This window comes from Chenopodium quinoa, unplaced genomic scaffold (assembly GCF_001683475.1).
Source record: "Chenopodium quinoa cultivar QQ74 unplaced genomic scaffold, ASM168347v1, whole genome shotgun sequence".
In the NCBI taxonomy this organism is placed as follows: Eukaryota; Viridiplantae; Streptophyta; class Magnoliopsida; order Caryophyllales; family Amaranthaceae; genus Chenopodium; species Chenopodium quinoa.
In genome coordinates this window covers 1,165,101-1,179,636 of record NW_018744092.1, presented here as the reverse complement: position 1 = coordinate 1,179,636, position 14,536 = coordinate 1,165,101, and the positions used below count along the sequence as shown (strand labels likewise).

Below are 14,536 nucleotides of genomic sequence, written 5' to 3'. Positions count from 1 at the left end.
TACTATAAGGTTGTAACTAGAAGTCTAGAACATATAGAAAGGTTTTAGATTTAGGGACAAGCTAGAATGGATGCCTATAAATCTTCCAAGAACGTATTCTGATCATAGTTCACCTTTAATTTCGTTGTTTAATATTTGTAAAAATGGTCTTTTTTCTTTTCGATGTTAGGCTGCATGGCCGGAGCATCCTGATTTCAAAAGGTTTTTTTTGTCAATAATTGGGATCTTCATAGTTTTGATTTTGTAAAGGGTGGACATGAATTTTTAAATAACATTTAATATTGATATCACGATGTGTTTGATACTCCGTTTGTCTTTAAATAAATTAAACGTTTTCTTTGTGTAAGTGTGTCAATACAACACTTTGACTAATAGTAGCTTTAGTTATCAATAAATAAAATTATAACACTAGAATATTAATAAACTATTTATTGATACGATTCCAACAAGTATTCACAAGACTATATTTATTCTTATGTATAAATTACAAACATTAGTTAAAGTGAATAAGATGAGTAGTGCAAAAAGTTAAAACGTTTTATTTATTTAAACACGGAGGAAGTAATATCACTAATAGAAAAAACATTTTGCTAGAATTGATGGTATTCAACTTTCTCTTTCTAAAAAATTTTGACTGTATAAAATTGATAGAATAATTTGGCTCCAAAGTTGGGTGCAGATTGGCGATAAAATGCAGGTTGTAATACTAAATATTTTCACTTAAAACATTAAAATAAATATTTTCACTTAAAACATTAAAATAAAGTAAAGGTATAATTTTATCCTTGAAAGACAGTGACGGGTCCATGGTGAGTTCAAGTGGGTTCATTGAAATCCTGCCCAAAAATATGAATGTTTAAAAGAAAATGAAAACATGTTTAAAAGAAGTGATGATGGTGGCGTGGCTGTTGTGATGTGGTCGGCGGAGTGTTCGGCGGAGAGATGGTGGTTTTGGTGGTGAAGAAGTGAGGTCGGGGTGTAGCGCCATGATTGAGGACTTGAGGTAGAAGAGGAGTGAGAAAGTTGAATGGTAGTATAGAAAAGACAATAGTACCCTTTGAGTAACATATTTTGTTACTCATATTGAGTAACTTGGATTTCCTCTTCTTCTATTACTACTTTTTTTTTTTAATTTTTTTTTTATACTGGTATATACATAGGTGACTTTTTTTTTTTTTTTTTCTAAAGGAGCTCTGCCTTCTTCCATCAATGATTTTTACATTTCTTTAACAATCCTTCCTTGATGAAAGATTTTTGAGGTTTGTGCAATTCAATTCATAAAATTATCACTAAATGTATTTCTAATAGGGTTAAACTAAACTAATTATTAATGACCTATTAGTCCTTTTCAATTTAGTTTTATCCCTAATAGATCCATTGAAGAGAATATTATTATCATTAAAGAAGTTGCTCACCATTTTAACAAAGCCTCTAAAAAAGCTAACTTAATGGCTTTAAAAATTGACCTCTCTAAAGCTTTTCACAGTTTAGAATCCAGTTTTATTAAAGACACACTCCTTAGCATTAACCTTCCTTCTAATATTGTAGAGCTTATTCTTAGTTGTATTTGCACTCCTTCCATTTCTCTTCTTTGGAATGGGGAAATCACTAAGCCTTTTACCCCTTTTGGAGGTATTTGGCGAGGCGTCTCTTCTCTCCTTACATTTTTGTTCTTTGTCTGATCTTGATCGTTTATCTTGTATGATCCAAGATAAAGTTAATTAATAAATCCTAGAAACCTTTGAAAATTGCAAAGGACATTTGCATTTCGCATCTTTTCTACGCTGATGACGACTATTTTTTTTTTTTTTTTTGGAAAGGCTTCCCTTAGGAACATTCATGTCATGATGGATGTTCTAAACAATTTCAAATCTATTTCAGGTATTTCAATTAACATCATAAAGTCTTCTGCTATTTTTCCTAGAAAAATGAATTTCAATGTTTGAAAATCTAATTGTAACATATGTAATGTTACCAATACTACTAAAGTATCTTGGTATCATTATTAGTCACAAACGTTTAAGTTTATTAGATTATTTTCATTTGCTTGATAAAACTTGTTCTAAAGTTAAAGCTTGGCAAGCTATCCTTTTAAATATGGCCGGTAGATGTACCCTTGTCAAGTCCGTTTAAAATTCTTATCCGGTTTATGCTATACAGACTAACATCTTCCCTCGTAATGTTATTCATGATCTGGAGAGAAAAGTTGCAAACAGTTTCTTTGGAATCGAGTTAATCATTCTAAATACATTCCAAGAACTAATTGGAAGGTTACGTTGTTTGTGATCCTATAGCTAAAGGGGGTCTAGGCATTCGAGATTTAAAAACAAGGAATCTTTCTTGTATGGCCAAATTTGGGTGGAAAATGCCAACTCGACATTCTAAGCTTTGGGTCCAGATTCTTACCAAAAAATATCTCAAATATTCGAATTTTATGGATTATAGCAAAAAAAAATTCAGATTCCATTATTATTTGGAATGACATTCTTGTTGGGAGACCATCCTCAAGAAAGGTCTTATTATTAACATTGGGGATGGCAAGGATACTTCTCTATGGTTTCACCATTGGATTGATGATTGTCCTATTTACCTTATTACTGGTGTTAATATTTCTGATTCTAAAGGTCATTGACTGTTAATGAATGGTACACTTAGATGATGTACTGTTACTCATATTATTCTTCCTAATATATGTCTCTTAATTAAATCTTTCCCTCTCCCCAAGCTGGTTTCTGTCTCTAATAGGCTTAGATGGTCTCTTGATAAAAATGGTCTTTCTTACTATAAAATCGACTTATAATTCCATCTTACCCTTTTATAATCTTAATATCTCTTTTCTATCTTATTTTGCTTGGAAAAACATGTGGAAAATCAAGGCTCACTAGTGATCGGGGCACTAGTTAGAGACAGGCTTTTATAACTAGTTAGAGATAGGCTTTTAGAGCTAGTCACATAAGCATTTTATACATGTTTTTCTAAGGATTTGGGCTGTTGTAATCTTAATATCTCTAACTAGTGCCCGATCACTAGGATTTGGGCTCCCCCTCAAAAAGGATACTACGCCCTCCTTCCCTTTTTATAGTTCTCATTTGGACTGTGCACATTAGCCAATGCAACACTTTGACCATAAATATCGTTAGTTGCTTATTTGTAAAAAATAACAATTGAATATTAATAATCTATTCATCGAGACAAATCAAATAAGACCCAACATGACTATGTTATGTCTTATATATTAATAGTAATTTAGAAGATTATCTCATATTATGAATAGGTTCAAAATTATAAATAGTAACTATAAAAAGGGATGGAGGGAGTACAAGGCTACAAGCACAATACAGATGGTTCCTGGATGGATCTTGTTAATGCAAGAGGTGGAGGTATAATCAGATGTTACAAAGGCCTATGGCAGATTGGATATGCCATGAACTTCAATGTTATGAGTGCTGGAAAGATGCTTAATAATCCAAACTCTTTCAGGAATCATGATCTGGGTAACATCATTAGAGATGTTGCTAAACTTCTCCAAAGAAACTAATCTGTTACTATTCTGCATGCCAAGAGAACTGTAAACTATATGGCACATCAGCTTGTTGCGATTGGAAGTACTCAAGTAAAGAACTAGAAATACAGTTTTGTATCATAATTCCCCTGCTGACCTATTTGAAACTTATGCTGCTGAAATTCCAGATCCCATTGCTACTTAGTTCTCTCTACTTTGTTGTTGTTGCTTGCTTCTCCCATTTTGCGCACCAGGTGTTTCCTTTGTGGACTTTTGACAGCAGCTTGAAGATCTTTTTAATTATGCTTTTTACGTACTTTTCAGTTTATGTTGGTGGCAGTATATTTCTACTTTTGAACTCTCCGAACCATCTTTTGTACAAGGAAGCTGTTGCTTTCTTGATACTCCGTATAATCTAGTTCCTTTTTGTGTTTAAAAAAAAAAAAAAACACAATCAAACTCTTTAATTTGTACACTCTTTCAAAACAATCTAACAAATCTTTGAAAACCTTCGTTGCATGCTTGCTTTCTTACTTAGCCTTTTTGTAGCACAACACTTAGTCTTGCAATGTACTTGGGAGCCTTAACTATATGTCTAACAGATTAGTAAGCAACGTGCAAACTGCAAAGGGCTAACATCCATCATGCGACTCATCTTTTCTTACAAATTTGTGTTGAAACCTAAGGCGCCTGCCAAAGCAAGCAATGGAGCTTTGGTTAGGTCGTGGTAGTAAAATCACCCTTTTCATTTTGATAGGAGCCAAGCGTTCTCCCTTTCTTGAGTTTCGACATGCTAAGCTGGATTGAGTTGGAAATAACTTGTGAGAGGTTATTGTAGTGTACTGTCTGCTGCTCTGGTAGGTTTGCCATTAGTCTTATCACCGAATATTATTGTATTTACAGTTCATATGGCATGAACAATTTATCTATGTGAGTATATTATAACATAGAACTACAGAACACATAATTTCTGCTCTCACATTGCTTTAGTAAAAGTCCACTATCAATTGATCATTCAAGAAAGTTTTTATTTATTAAATGTGCAAAAATAATATATCCCTCATTTTTTAAACTGCAGCAATGTGCAGAGTTTTAGACATTTTATTTGAATTTAGTAAAATAATATGTTGTATGTAACTAGGATTTGTTGGATATTATATATTATAACAATGAATAAATCACAGACAAGTAAGACAACGAACCATTAAAATGATGATAACAGATCATTCATGAAAAAAAGAAGAGACTGAGTTTATGGCGGTAAATTTGATAGTGAACCCTAGTGTGTGGCGGAGCTAGAAATTTCAAAGCGGGGGGACAAATAGACATCACATAGTTTGACAAAAAAAAAAAAAAAAAAAAATTACTTGAACGCACATATAGTTAAAGTTTTATTACAACACAAAAATCCAAATTAAAATACGGAGTACTTAGCTTAGTCTTAATAATATCCAACATTAAAATACTGTAGCAAAGATCGAACTGCATGCATACAATTCCCTTGCATACTGGCTTACTCCACTCACCACTGCTCCACTCATCTTGTTTAATAAAATTTTGCATGCACAATTATGTATTTAGGGTGTGTTCTATTCACTTGATTTTTACTTATCTAACTTATTATATGAACTAGACTGAACTTATTTAAATTTAACTAAACTTAACTGAACTTATTGGAACTTATTAAAACTTATTTTAGTTGTAATTTGAACTTGGGTAACCCTTATTAGAACTTAATTTTGGGGAAATCTAAGTTACTCAACATGAGTAACAAAATATGTTACTCAAAGGGGTACTATTGTCTTTTCAATACTACCATTCAACTTTCTCTCTCCTCACTCCTCTTCTACCTCAAGTATTCAACCATGGCACTGCACGCCGACCACTTATTCACCACCACAACCACTATCTCTCCGGCCGAACACATCACCATAGCCTCCACCATCAACACTTCTTCGCCCATCTTCAAAAATTAAGCTCAATTGAGGGAGCTTCAATGGAGGACATGGTCACCCCTTCCCTTTGGGGTTGACCATGCCCTTAATTTCACCCTTCATTCCTAGGGTTTTCGTTTTCGGGGGAGGTGGGTGGAGATCGGGGAAGGTGGAGATGAGGAAGCTTGAGTTTTGTTTCGTCGCGGCGTTGTGGGCTTGAGAAAGGACGAAGAAGAGGTCGACGGGGGAAAGAAGATCGGAGGTCGATGGGGAAGAAGAAGATCGGCTTGAGAGATGGTGGTTGTGATGATGGTGGTGGCTGTAATGGCTGTGATGATGGTTGTGATGATGGTTGTGATGATGGTGGTGGCTGTGACGATGGGAAGGAAGAAGGAGGAAGAAGCAATTATTTACAATTGTGCTATTTGAGTAACATATGTTGTTACTCAAAATGAGTAACTGGGGCTAGCCCCTTATTTTTCCTGAACATAACTTATCTGAACTTATTTTTTCTAAATTGAATTTATCTTAACTTAACTGAACTTATTAGACCTGAAATAAGTGAAAATAAGGTGAACAAAACAGGCTCTTAATCTTTTTTTTTTTAAGAAAGTGGGGGGATAGATGTCCCTCCTTGTCCCATGCTGGCTCCGCCAGTGGTTAAGCCCGTCTTTGTAGAGGAAAGAGAGGGAAATTTAGTATTCAATTGTAGTGAAAATCTTTGGCGCTGAAATTTCATGAAAAAAAATATATACTTTAGCAAACCATTAATGAAAAATCTTAGAGAGGAGTCTAGTATTAAGAGATGGGTTGAAATAATATTTTGGAGAATATCTTGTGAAAATATATAATGTAATATATTTTATAAAGTTAAGATACTTAGGAATATTAGGGTTAGATATTCCTATTATCTATATATTGTTTTGTGGCCGAATATTGTAAATGAGAATATACAACAGAAAATGCATGAGAAATATAGAGAAATTTATTGAGACCTAAATTTAACACAAGTCGGGTCAATTTCGGCCAAGTTTACATAAGCTTCGAGTCAGAGTCCATTTCTCTTCTAGTTTCAAGTATGTTTTAATATAAAAAATTATATATTACAAACTTGAAGAATTGACATTGGATATAATAGATTTACCAAGAAAATAGAAGCTAATTTATGAATTTTGCAAAGTTCTAATTGTCAAGCATTGTTGGAACTATATCTCCATAATGCAAAAGCAAGCATCCTTATGGACCTTTTGTTATGCATGCAGCTAATTTTTTTTTTCTTTTTCTTTTAACATAACTAGATCTACATAAATCATAAAAGAAATTACAAAAGTTGTGAAAATTAAACATCTTGAGCTGATGAATAACCTCAATTAAAAACATTGAAACTCAAATCCTTGGTTAAGAAAAGCCCCACTTATCCACACTTTCATGTTAGGCAAGTTAAATTCCTCCCTACATTTTGCAACCTGTTCCAAACAAAGTTCATGAATTAGGTTGCTATAATTTCATTCAATCAAATTGTAAAATCGAAAAGTAAGATTATATGTATAATAAACCAAAGTTATTACATTTAGGGTAAATGTGAGTACGAATTGCTCATATAGAGTGCTTAAGCTTGAATTTCGGATTGTAAACGTAGTCAAAGAATCAAGCGCCTTGTAAAGGGACGCTGCTACACCTTGTCCTTTGTTACTCACCACCTTCACATAAAATTCTCTTTCTTCAATTTGAAGCACATCCATCTACGTTACATTCAATAGTACAATATGGTTAATAGTCAAATGAATAAAAAATCATACTAATGTCACTTGAATTTAGTTGTCATATTATGACGATTTCAACTTATACTATCAACATAACTATTAAGAGATAATATTTATAGATGGGTTGGGATATTATATCTTTAGAACGTACCTGCACAATCATCTTACAAACCGGAAGAAAGTTGTCAATAGAAGCATTTTTCTTAGGGGTATCGGCATAACCTTGGCTTCTCTCAGCAGCTTTCAAAGATGATTCAAGGCCTTCTATTTGAGATTTTAGCTTCTTTGATTGCATTTGCAAGTCTTGCACATACAACACGGCGTCGCCAACTATGGATGCCTTGTCCATCTAGAACAAATAATGATGGTTAATTTCCAATAAACATAAAATTGGCAAAAAAAAAAAAAAAAAAAAAAAAAAAAATGTAAGTTGACGATGTAAATAAAATTGAACTACAATAATAATTTAATCATTGTATCTTGATATAATACTTCATAATAAATAACAGTTTTTGATATTATACTCTATAATTGTGCTTTAAAAAATAGCTTAGCTTCTTATTATACGAATCAGATTTCAAAACCTTCAACTACAAAGAGTAACATAAATGAATGTACCCTTTCTTGGAACATGACGTAACATTTTATTATTATTTTGTTAAGATTAATTTAATTTAAGATCAAACATGCACCCCATAATTGGATTTAGATATAGTAGATGGTAGAAGATTCATGATTATAATTTTGAATGCCGCGTTGTTTGTCTAAATAATGTAATGCACTTTTATAGTAAGCTCATTTGTCTTGTTTAATACTCGTACAACAACTATGGTGTTTTGTCTCAAGATTCTGAATTATTGCATGTGAAACCTTATCAAACTCAAAATAGCAAATCTGCGTATCTCTTGGTCTGCTTTCAAAAATTCCATGAATCGAACCTAGTCTATTTTTATTTATTTATTTATTTATTGCAAATATTATTGAAAATCCTATAATTTAATGTTTTTTTTAAACATTAGAAAAGAAAAAAAAAAAAAAAAAAAGGGCATTAGAAAATAGAAAATTAAACCCTCCACCTGAGAGAAATGCTTGTGAATGTTATTGCTAAAGATGTCCTTTTTTTTTTTTTTTTTTGATAGGCAAAGATGTCTCAATAATGATACATGAATTTTGAACTATGTGCTCATCATATTATACACTTCGTATTAAATTATGAATGAAAATAGTCTAATTTTTATTTTCTTATTAAATTATGAATGAACTATGTGCTCAATTTTATATTCCTTTAATAGAAATAGTCTAATTTTTAAACAATTTTGGGTTTTTTTTTTTTTTAGTAGAGAATAAAATCGTAATATGCTCTCCTTTTTGTTTCCAGTCTTTTTGTTTCCAGTTTACATCACTATCCATACTCGTTGCACCCTCCTTGTCATTTTGTCATCTTTGTCTCCCTTTTTTCTTTCATAGGCATTTTTCAATTTCAAATCCCAATAAAAAAAAATTAAAAACATTGCTTTAGTGGTTAAGTTGACTATGTAATTATTGTCTAAATTTTAACTTCTATGTGTGTTACATTCCCTTTAAGTAGCTCCAAAATGTTTGCACGGTTCCCCTTTATAGTATTATCTAATTTTCTTTATAAATCACTTCACAAACTGATCTCAAATAAGTCAAATAACCATACATAGTATGTGTTAGGTAACTTGACATATATATATCATCAAATCATCACTTCACAAATAAATTAATACCCTGTAATTCGAACTTATGGGGAAAAAAAATTAATAATACTCAAAAGTATACATAGATCTTTTTATTATAAATTCTTCATTTTTAACTTGAATACTTTGCAAATTTAGAAATTATCTTTTTTCCTCATACTATCAGCCAAAACTTCTTTCAAAAAAATAAAAATAAATATATACTATCAACCATTACTTAAATTTGGGACGGAGATTTGGAAGCCTAATGTAGTAGTGTTACCTGTGTATGATTGTATGAAGAGATGTACTTCTAGAATTTGGCTAAGGTGTTTTTGTACACTTCATGATTAGTACGTTAAATTGAGCGTTTAATCAATGATTCTATTACTCCGCACAATGTTTTTAGAGAATAAAATAACATTATATTAATTTAACGGCCACAATCACCCAAAAATATATATTAATGGTGTAATTAAATTGCAATTCTCAAATAAGGGTGGCTTATTTTAGTTGCTTAGTTTGTTCTTGTTTTTTTCGAGCTTGTCCCTCTTATGCACCAAAAAAAATTGCAATTCTCAAATTATGAGAGTAATTTGCTCTCAAACATGCATGATAAGAAAATAAAAGGCAAGGACTACATATAAGGGATATTAGTATATTACAATTATACATTTTTACTAAAATCTCAAAGTTAATCTAACAATTACATGTGTCATACAATAAGTCATTAACTTGTGAGCCATCAAATAATATTTCTCCATAAAAAAAATTAGGTGAAAATTTTAAAGTTACCGTAACATCAAAACATCAAAAGAATACGTAATAAGTTTGATAGTCACGTTGGTAAATAGTCGTGAATTATTCCATAGTTAACACGAAAATTTACTAAAAAAAAATAATTAAACCACCTAATACGCATACCTTAGTGATGTTAGGAACCAAGGCACGAAGGGCATAGAGCTTCTCCTTCATCCTTCCTCTCCTCTTCCTCTCCGAAACCAACGTCCTCGATCGATCGAGCTTCCCCTTCTTCGAAGAACCCGACGTATTCTTCGTAGTAGCCGAAGAATGCTCTCCGGCCTCCAAGTTATCATCATCGTCGTCGTCATCCTCCTCCTCCTCTTCACCTCCTCTACCATCTTCGAACCCGGACAACGAATTAAGCATAGTATTGTTGGTACAAGACATAGTTGGTGAACTAAAAGTATTAAAAACATTGTTATCTTGGGAAAGTGGGTAGAAATTCATGCTATAATTATCAGAAACATCATTATTTCTAGTAAAAGAAAGAGGATCAAAGTTTTGATTAACACAAATACTAGAAGGATCAGAAGTTTCAGATCCTCTTAACATTTCAATAACATGATTAAAATTAATGTCATTTTCAACAAAATCAAGGCTAAAATCATGAATTAGTGGTAATGATGGGGTGGAGGAATTGGAATCATCCATGACTAGATCTTTTTTGTGGGAAAAAGTCAGAGAGAGAGAGAGAGAAGAGTGTGTTGACCTTTTTTATTTTGCAAGTTCATTTATGTGCTTATTTATACTTAGCGGATTAGAGGGTTAGTACTTAGTAGGGAAATGAAAACTAATTTATTCTTAAAAATTCGATTAAAGCTTCTTACTAATAGTTTTTTAAAATATTATTTTATAGTAAGCTTCTTACTAATTGTATCAAAGACCAATTGGTTGTTGGTGTAGTGGTGATTGGGGTTACACTTGGTAAGGAGGACCGAGTGTTTGATCCCCCGCAACCACAATTGGGAGGGAACTGGAACCTGAACTGGAACCTAACCACCTAAAACTGATCCTCAAATTCGGATTAGCCCAAAGGGTGAAGCGGGTAGAACACCAAAAAAACTAACAGCTTGTTTGGATAAAGTTAAGGGAAGGAAAAGAAGGGGAGGGAAGGGAAGGGGAAGGAAGAATGGAGAGTTTTTCTTCCAAATCTCTCCATTGTTACAGGGGTAATTTTCTTAGAATTTAATCCCTTCAATTCTTTTCATCCCTAATTTGCTATCCAAATGAAAGATACACCCTCCTCCATTGTCCTTCCCTTCTTTTTCCTCTATTTCCTTCAATCCCTGTATCGAAGGGTAAATGTTAAATTTTTTGGAGGGAATTTTATAAAAGGATTAAATAATACAAAATACTTTGTATATTGTTATACTATATTATTTTATGTACATTTTTACTGTTATAATAAAGTATTATATATGATAATGATCTAAGCTGTACATAGTCAGACGTAAAGGTCTAGCTGTTACTTTCTCAATAGAATAGAGGAAGTAATTCATAAAAATCGTTAGAATACCTAGAATCTATTGAGTGCCCCAATCCCCATGATGATGTTTATTTTGATTGGGCTACCGTTTTAAGTTGATGAAATGCCTGACTATATGTGCAACTAATGCAAAGTACTCCGTATGTATTTGGGTGTGTTATATAAAATTATAAACTCTTTTATTCTATATTACGAACCTTGTTCTCAAGTTCAATGAAATTTTCATCTACGTTGCTTGGTGGACTAGCTACCACTTTGTTAGTGAACCACATTAATTTTGTTGTATTGAGTTTGTTTATTTTTCCTGTGTTAGAAATATAAAACAATTCATTAGTATTTTTTAAATAATCAGTCGGTCATTAAATACAAAGTACATGTAATGTACACCCTATGTTCCTTTAAATTCTACCCTCTTTTTGTCTAAATTTGGTCTATAGAGTTCTTCGTCATAGAATTTTCTCGTATTTCATTTTTTTTGCATATTATGACAAAGATAAATATACCTTTTATCCTCCCATATACATATTAGTCTAAAATTTATTGGAACTACTTAGATTTACTTATCGAAATTTATTGAAATTTATTACATTTTCGTGCTTTGCACTTGTTTGAAATTATTGCATTTGAAACTTTTTCTTTTTTAGACGATGAGAATATATGCACTGTAAGTATAACTTGTCATTTAATTAAGGAAGAAGAGAGTAAAATATGTGACAAAATTTTCAATACGCCAAATTACTTATTCTCAAAACAAGTGCTTACCTATTACTAACCTAAAAGGGATGAATAAAAATATGCTTTCTTAGTGTGAATGGAACAAGAATAGTGGTATATAGGGAGGAACCAATCTCTACTCTCAACTCCATATGTTGACAAAATTGAATAATTACTTATTTACTTAATACGACAAATACAGTTTTTTTAATTAATATCATTAGTGCATATGATTTGCTTATTCACTAAATTTAAATTAAGATATGAAGTAATTAATTATAATTATGTGAAAAACGGTATGCGGGTCGATGTCTTGTGACCGTTAGTGTACGCTTCATCATCTTAAGAATCGATTCTTAGAGGATTAATTAGCTAAACTTTAATTTGATAAAGACATAAATATTAATGCAAATAGAACCTGCCTCAAATAAAATCCTGCAAATTTATATTTTATCTCATTTATCAATTATTTAACAACGTCAATTATTTTGTGTGATTACTGTTGTTTGTTTGTATAATACAAAACATTACTACAGATAGTCACTCAATATAGTGTTTTATAGTACTAAAATTATGTATGTAGGTCTTTTGCTCTTACAGATGCCAGTCTTTTTTCTGTTGATGCGAAATATGTGGTCCTAATTGCTAAAATATAGCTATAGGTCGAACTAGATAAAAAAAATTAATTGTCATATTATTATATTTCTACCTCTCATTATTATTCACTATGAATTCAATAAAATATTATTTTTCAGTATAGGTGTCCTCTTTCATCCCGTTTCTACCTTTTTAGATACTCTCGTAGTACATTTTTCGAAATAAAATCCTAGCTAATGTGACAATATATTCTGTTCCCCAAACAATTGTATTGTACTTTGTAATTGTCTTTTATAGTCTACGTGAGTAACAATTTTTGACAAAGGGAATTATCAACAAGAAAATTCAACAAAAATTGAATGGAGTTCAAGATTATTTTATATATTGTCAACTAAATTACCACGCAGTCATGCACGATCAGCTGTCTCCAATAATTAAGGACAGTGAAAAGGACAAGTACCATCACACCGCAATGTTGTGAACCGGCCAATCACTTTAATTTGTATCAGGTATAATGCCGTTACTTTGTAATTTTGAGTATGCTTTTGGCTCAAAGCATGTCTAAGAGCACAACCTAAATTCCACAATTTATTACTAGAAATTAAAGATGGCTCTGGATCGTGTCGGGTTGTGCCTCGTGTTGGATCCACGTGCTTTGAGTTTAGTTAGGCTCATCCCATGACTCAACCCACGAGTTTCGTGCCGTACCGGGCCAGACCGAAATTTTCAAAAGCTTGCCCCGTGCAACAGCCAGTCCCACGTGCCATCGTGCCAGGGTTCCGTGCCTAAGAAAAATTTCATTGATTTTAGCGTGTTTTGTAGTGTCAGGTCAAGTCATGTTGTGTCTTATCGCGCTTCTCCTAAATAAAGACGGCCCACGGCCCGGCACGCACAATAACGTCTCATGTCGTGCCTACACCGTGCTCGTGGCGTGCCGGGCTTTTTTCGTGCAGGCCGTGCCGGGCCTTGGGCCAGCCCGACCCAGTGCCATCTTTACTAGAAATACAATTTTTCTGCCTGAAATGTTAACAAATAGACTTAAATCCACGTTAATTAAAATAAAATTTTCTTATCAAGTCATGCCAAAGTCGCATACATGTCAAAGTCATCAATTATCAAAGAACAGAAAATGCATGACCTAATCGTGAAATAATTAAACGACCAGCATATTCCATCAGTTGCACGAATGAATTACGCACATAAATAGCATCTGTTTAGTTGGTCGCTAGATAATGACAATTTTTGGGACCACACCAAAAAATATTTCAACAAACGCTACAATTTATTACCAACATCACTTAAAGGTTGATTTTGCAACTACCATATCAATGTTTGGCATTTGACCACAACTGTTGGCACAATCATTTAGCGACCGAAGCTTCTTCGGCTCTAAACAACTACCAACCTACTCAGTTCAAGATCGAATCATTTCTTCTGACTCTTTTTCAAGTAGTTTTAGCTTCATTAAATATAATTCTAGTGAAACAACTTCTCGGTCGTAAAGAATGTGTTAGAGGACCAACTCAACCAAAAGTGTAAGTTGATGGTTGAAGCCCAAAAATCGGTTTAAATACTCTATCACGCCCCCTTACATGAGATTCCTTTGGCGTTGAAGTGTGGATGCGGCATAAGTCCCTTTATACCCAGCGACTAGCGCGAAATATATATTCCACTTGAAAGTGGGGGGTGGAGACCATGTAAGAGGATCAATTCAATCAATAAGTTAAGCTGATGGTTGAAGCCCAGAATCGGTTTATGAACTCTATTAGAATGAAATCAAGATAGTAATTGGTTTGCTTGAATTTCGATGATCTTGATCGATCTAATAATGCAACCATTATTATTAGAAAGTCTAGGTTGATTAAACTTTTGGTTATGTTAATATTCCTTTTGTATAGTTATCTTTTGGTATATATATCCGTTAAGTTATGGAGTTTAAGCAAGTTAAGGTTGACTATTGATTGTACTATATATACCGTTGTGAACATCAATAGAAGCTGAGCCGTTATCTCCAATTCTTCTCTAATTTAACAATT

The 14,536-nt window shown here is 32.6% G+C and overlaps 1 protein-coding gene across 1 annotated transcript; it reads right to left on the bottom strand.

Moving 5' to 3' along the window:
* Positions 1 to 6,414: 6,414 nt before the first annotated feature.
* LOC110691768 (transcription factor FER-LIKE IRON DEFICIENCY-INDUCED TRANSCRIPTION FACTOR-like) lies at positions 6,415 to 10,543 on the bottom strand. Its single transcript, XM_021868712.1, has 4 exons — positions 9,824 to 10,543; positions 7,351 to 7,548; positions 7,005 to 7,178; positions 6,415 to 6,902 (listed from the first exon to the last, which is right to left on the bottom strand). The coding sequence occupies exons 1-4, from the start codon at positions 10,352 to 10,354 to the stop codon at positions 6,807 to 6,809; spliced, it is 999 nt and encodes a 332-aa protein (XP_021724404.1). The 5' UTR covers positions 10,355 to 10,543; the 3' UTR covers positions 6,415 to 6,806.
* Between the last annotated feature and the right edge of the window lie 3,993 nt (positions 10,544 to 14,536).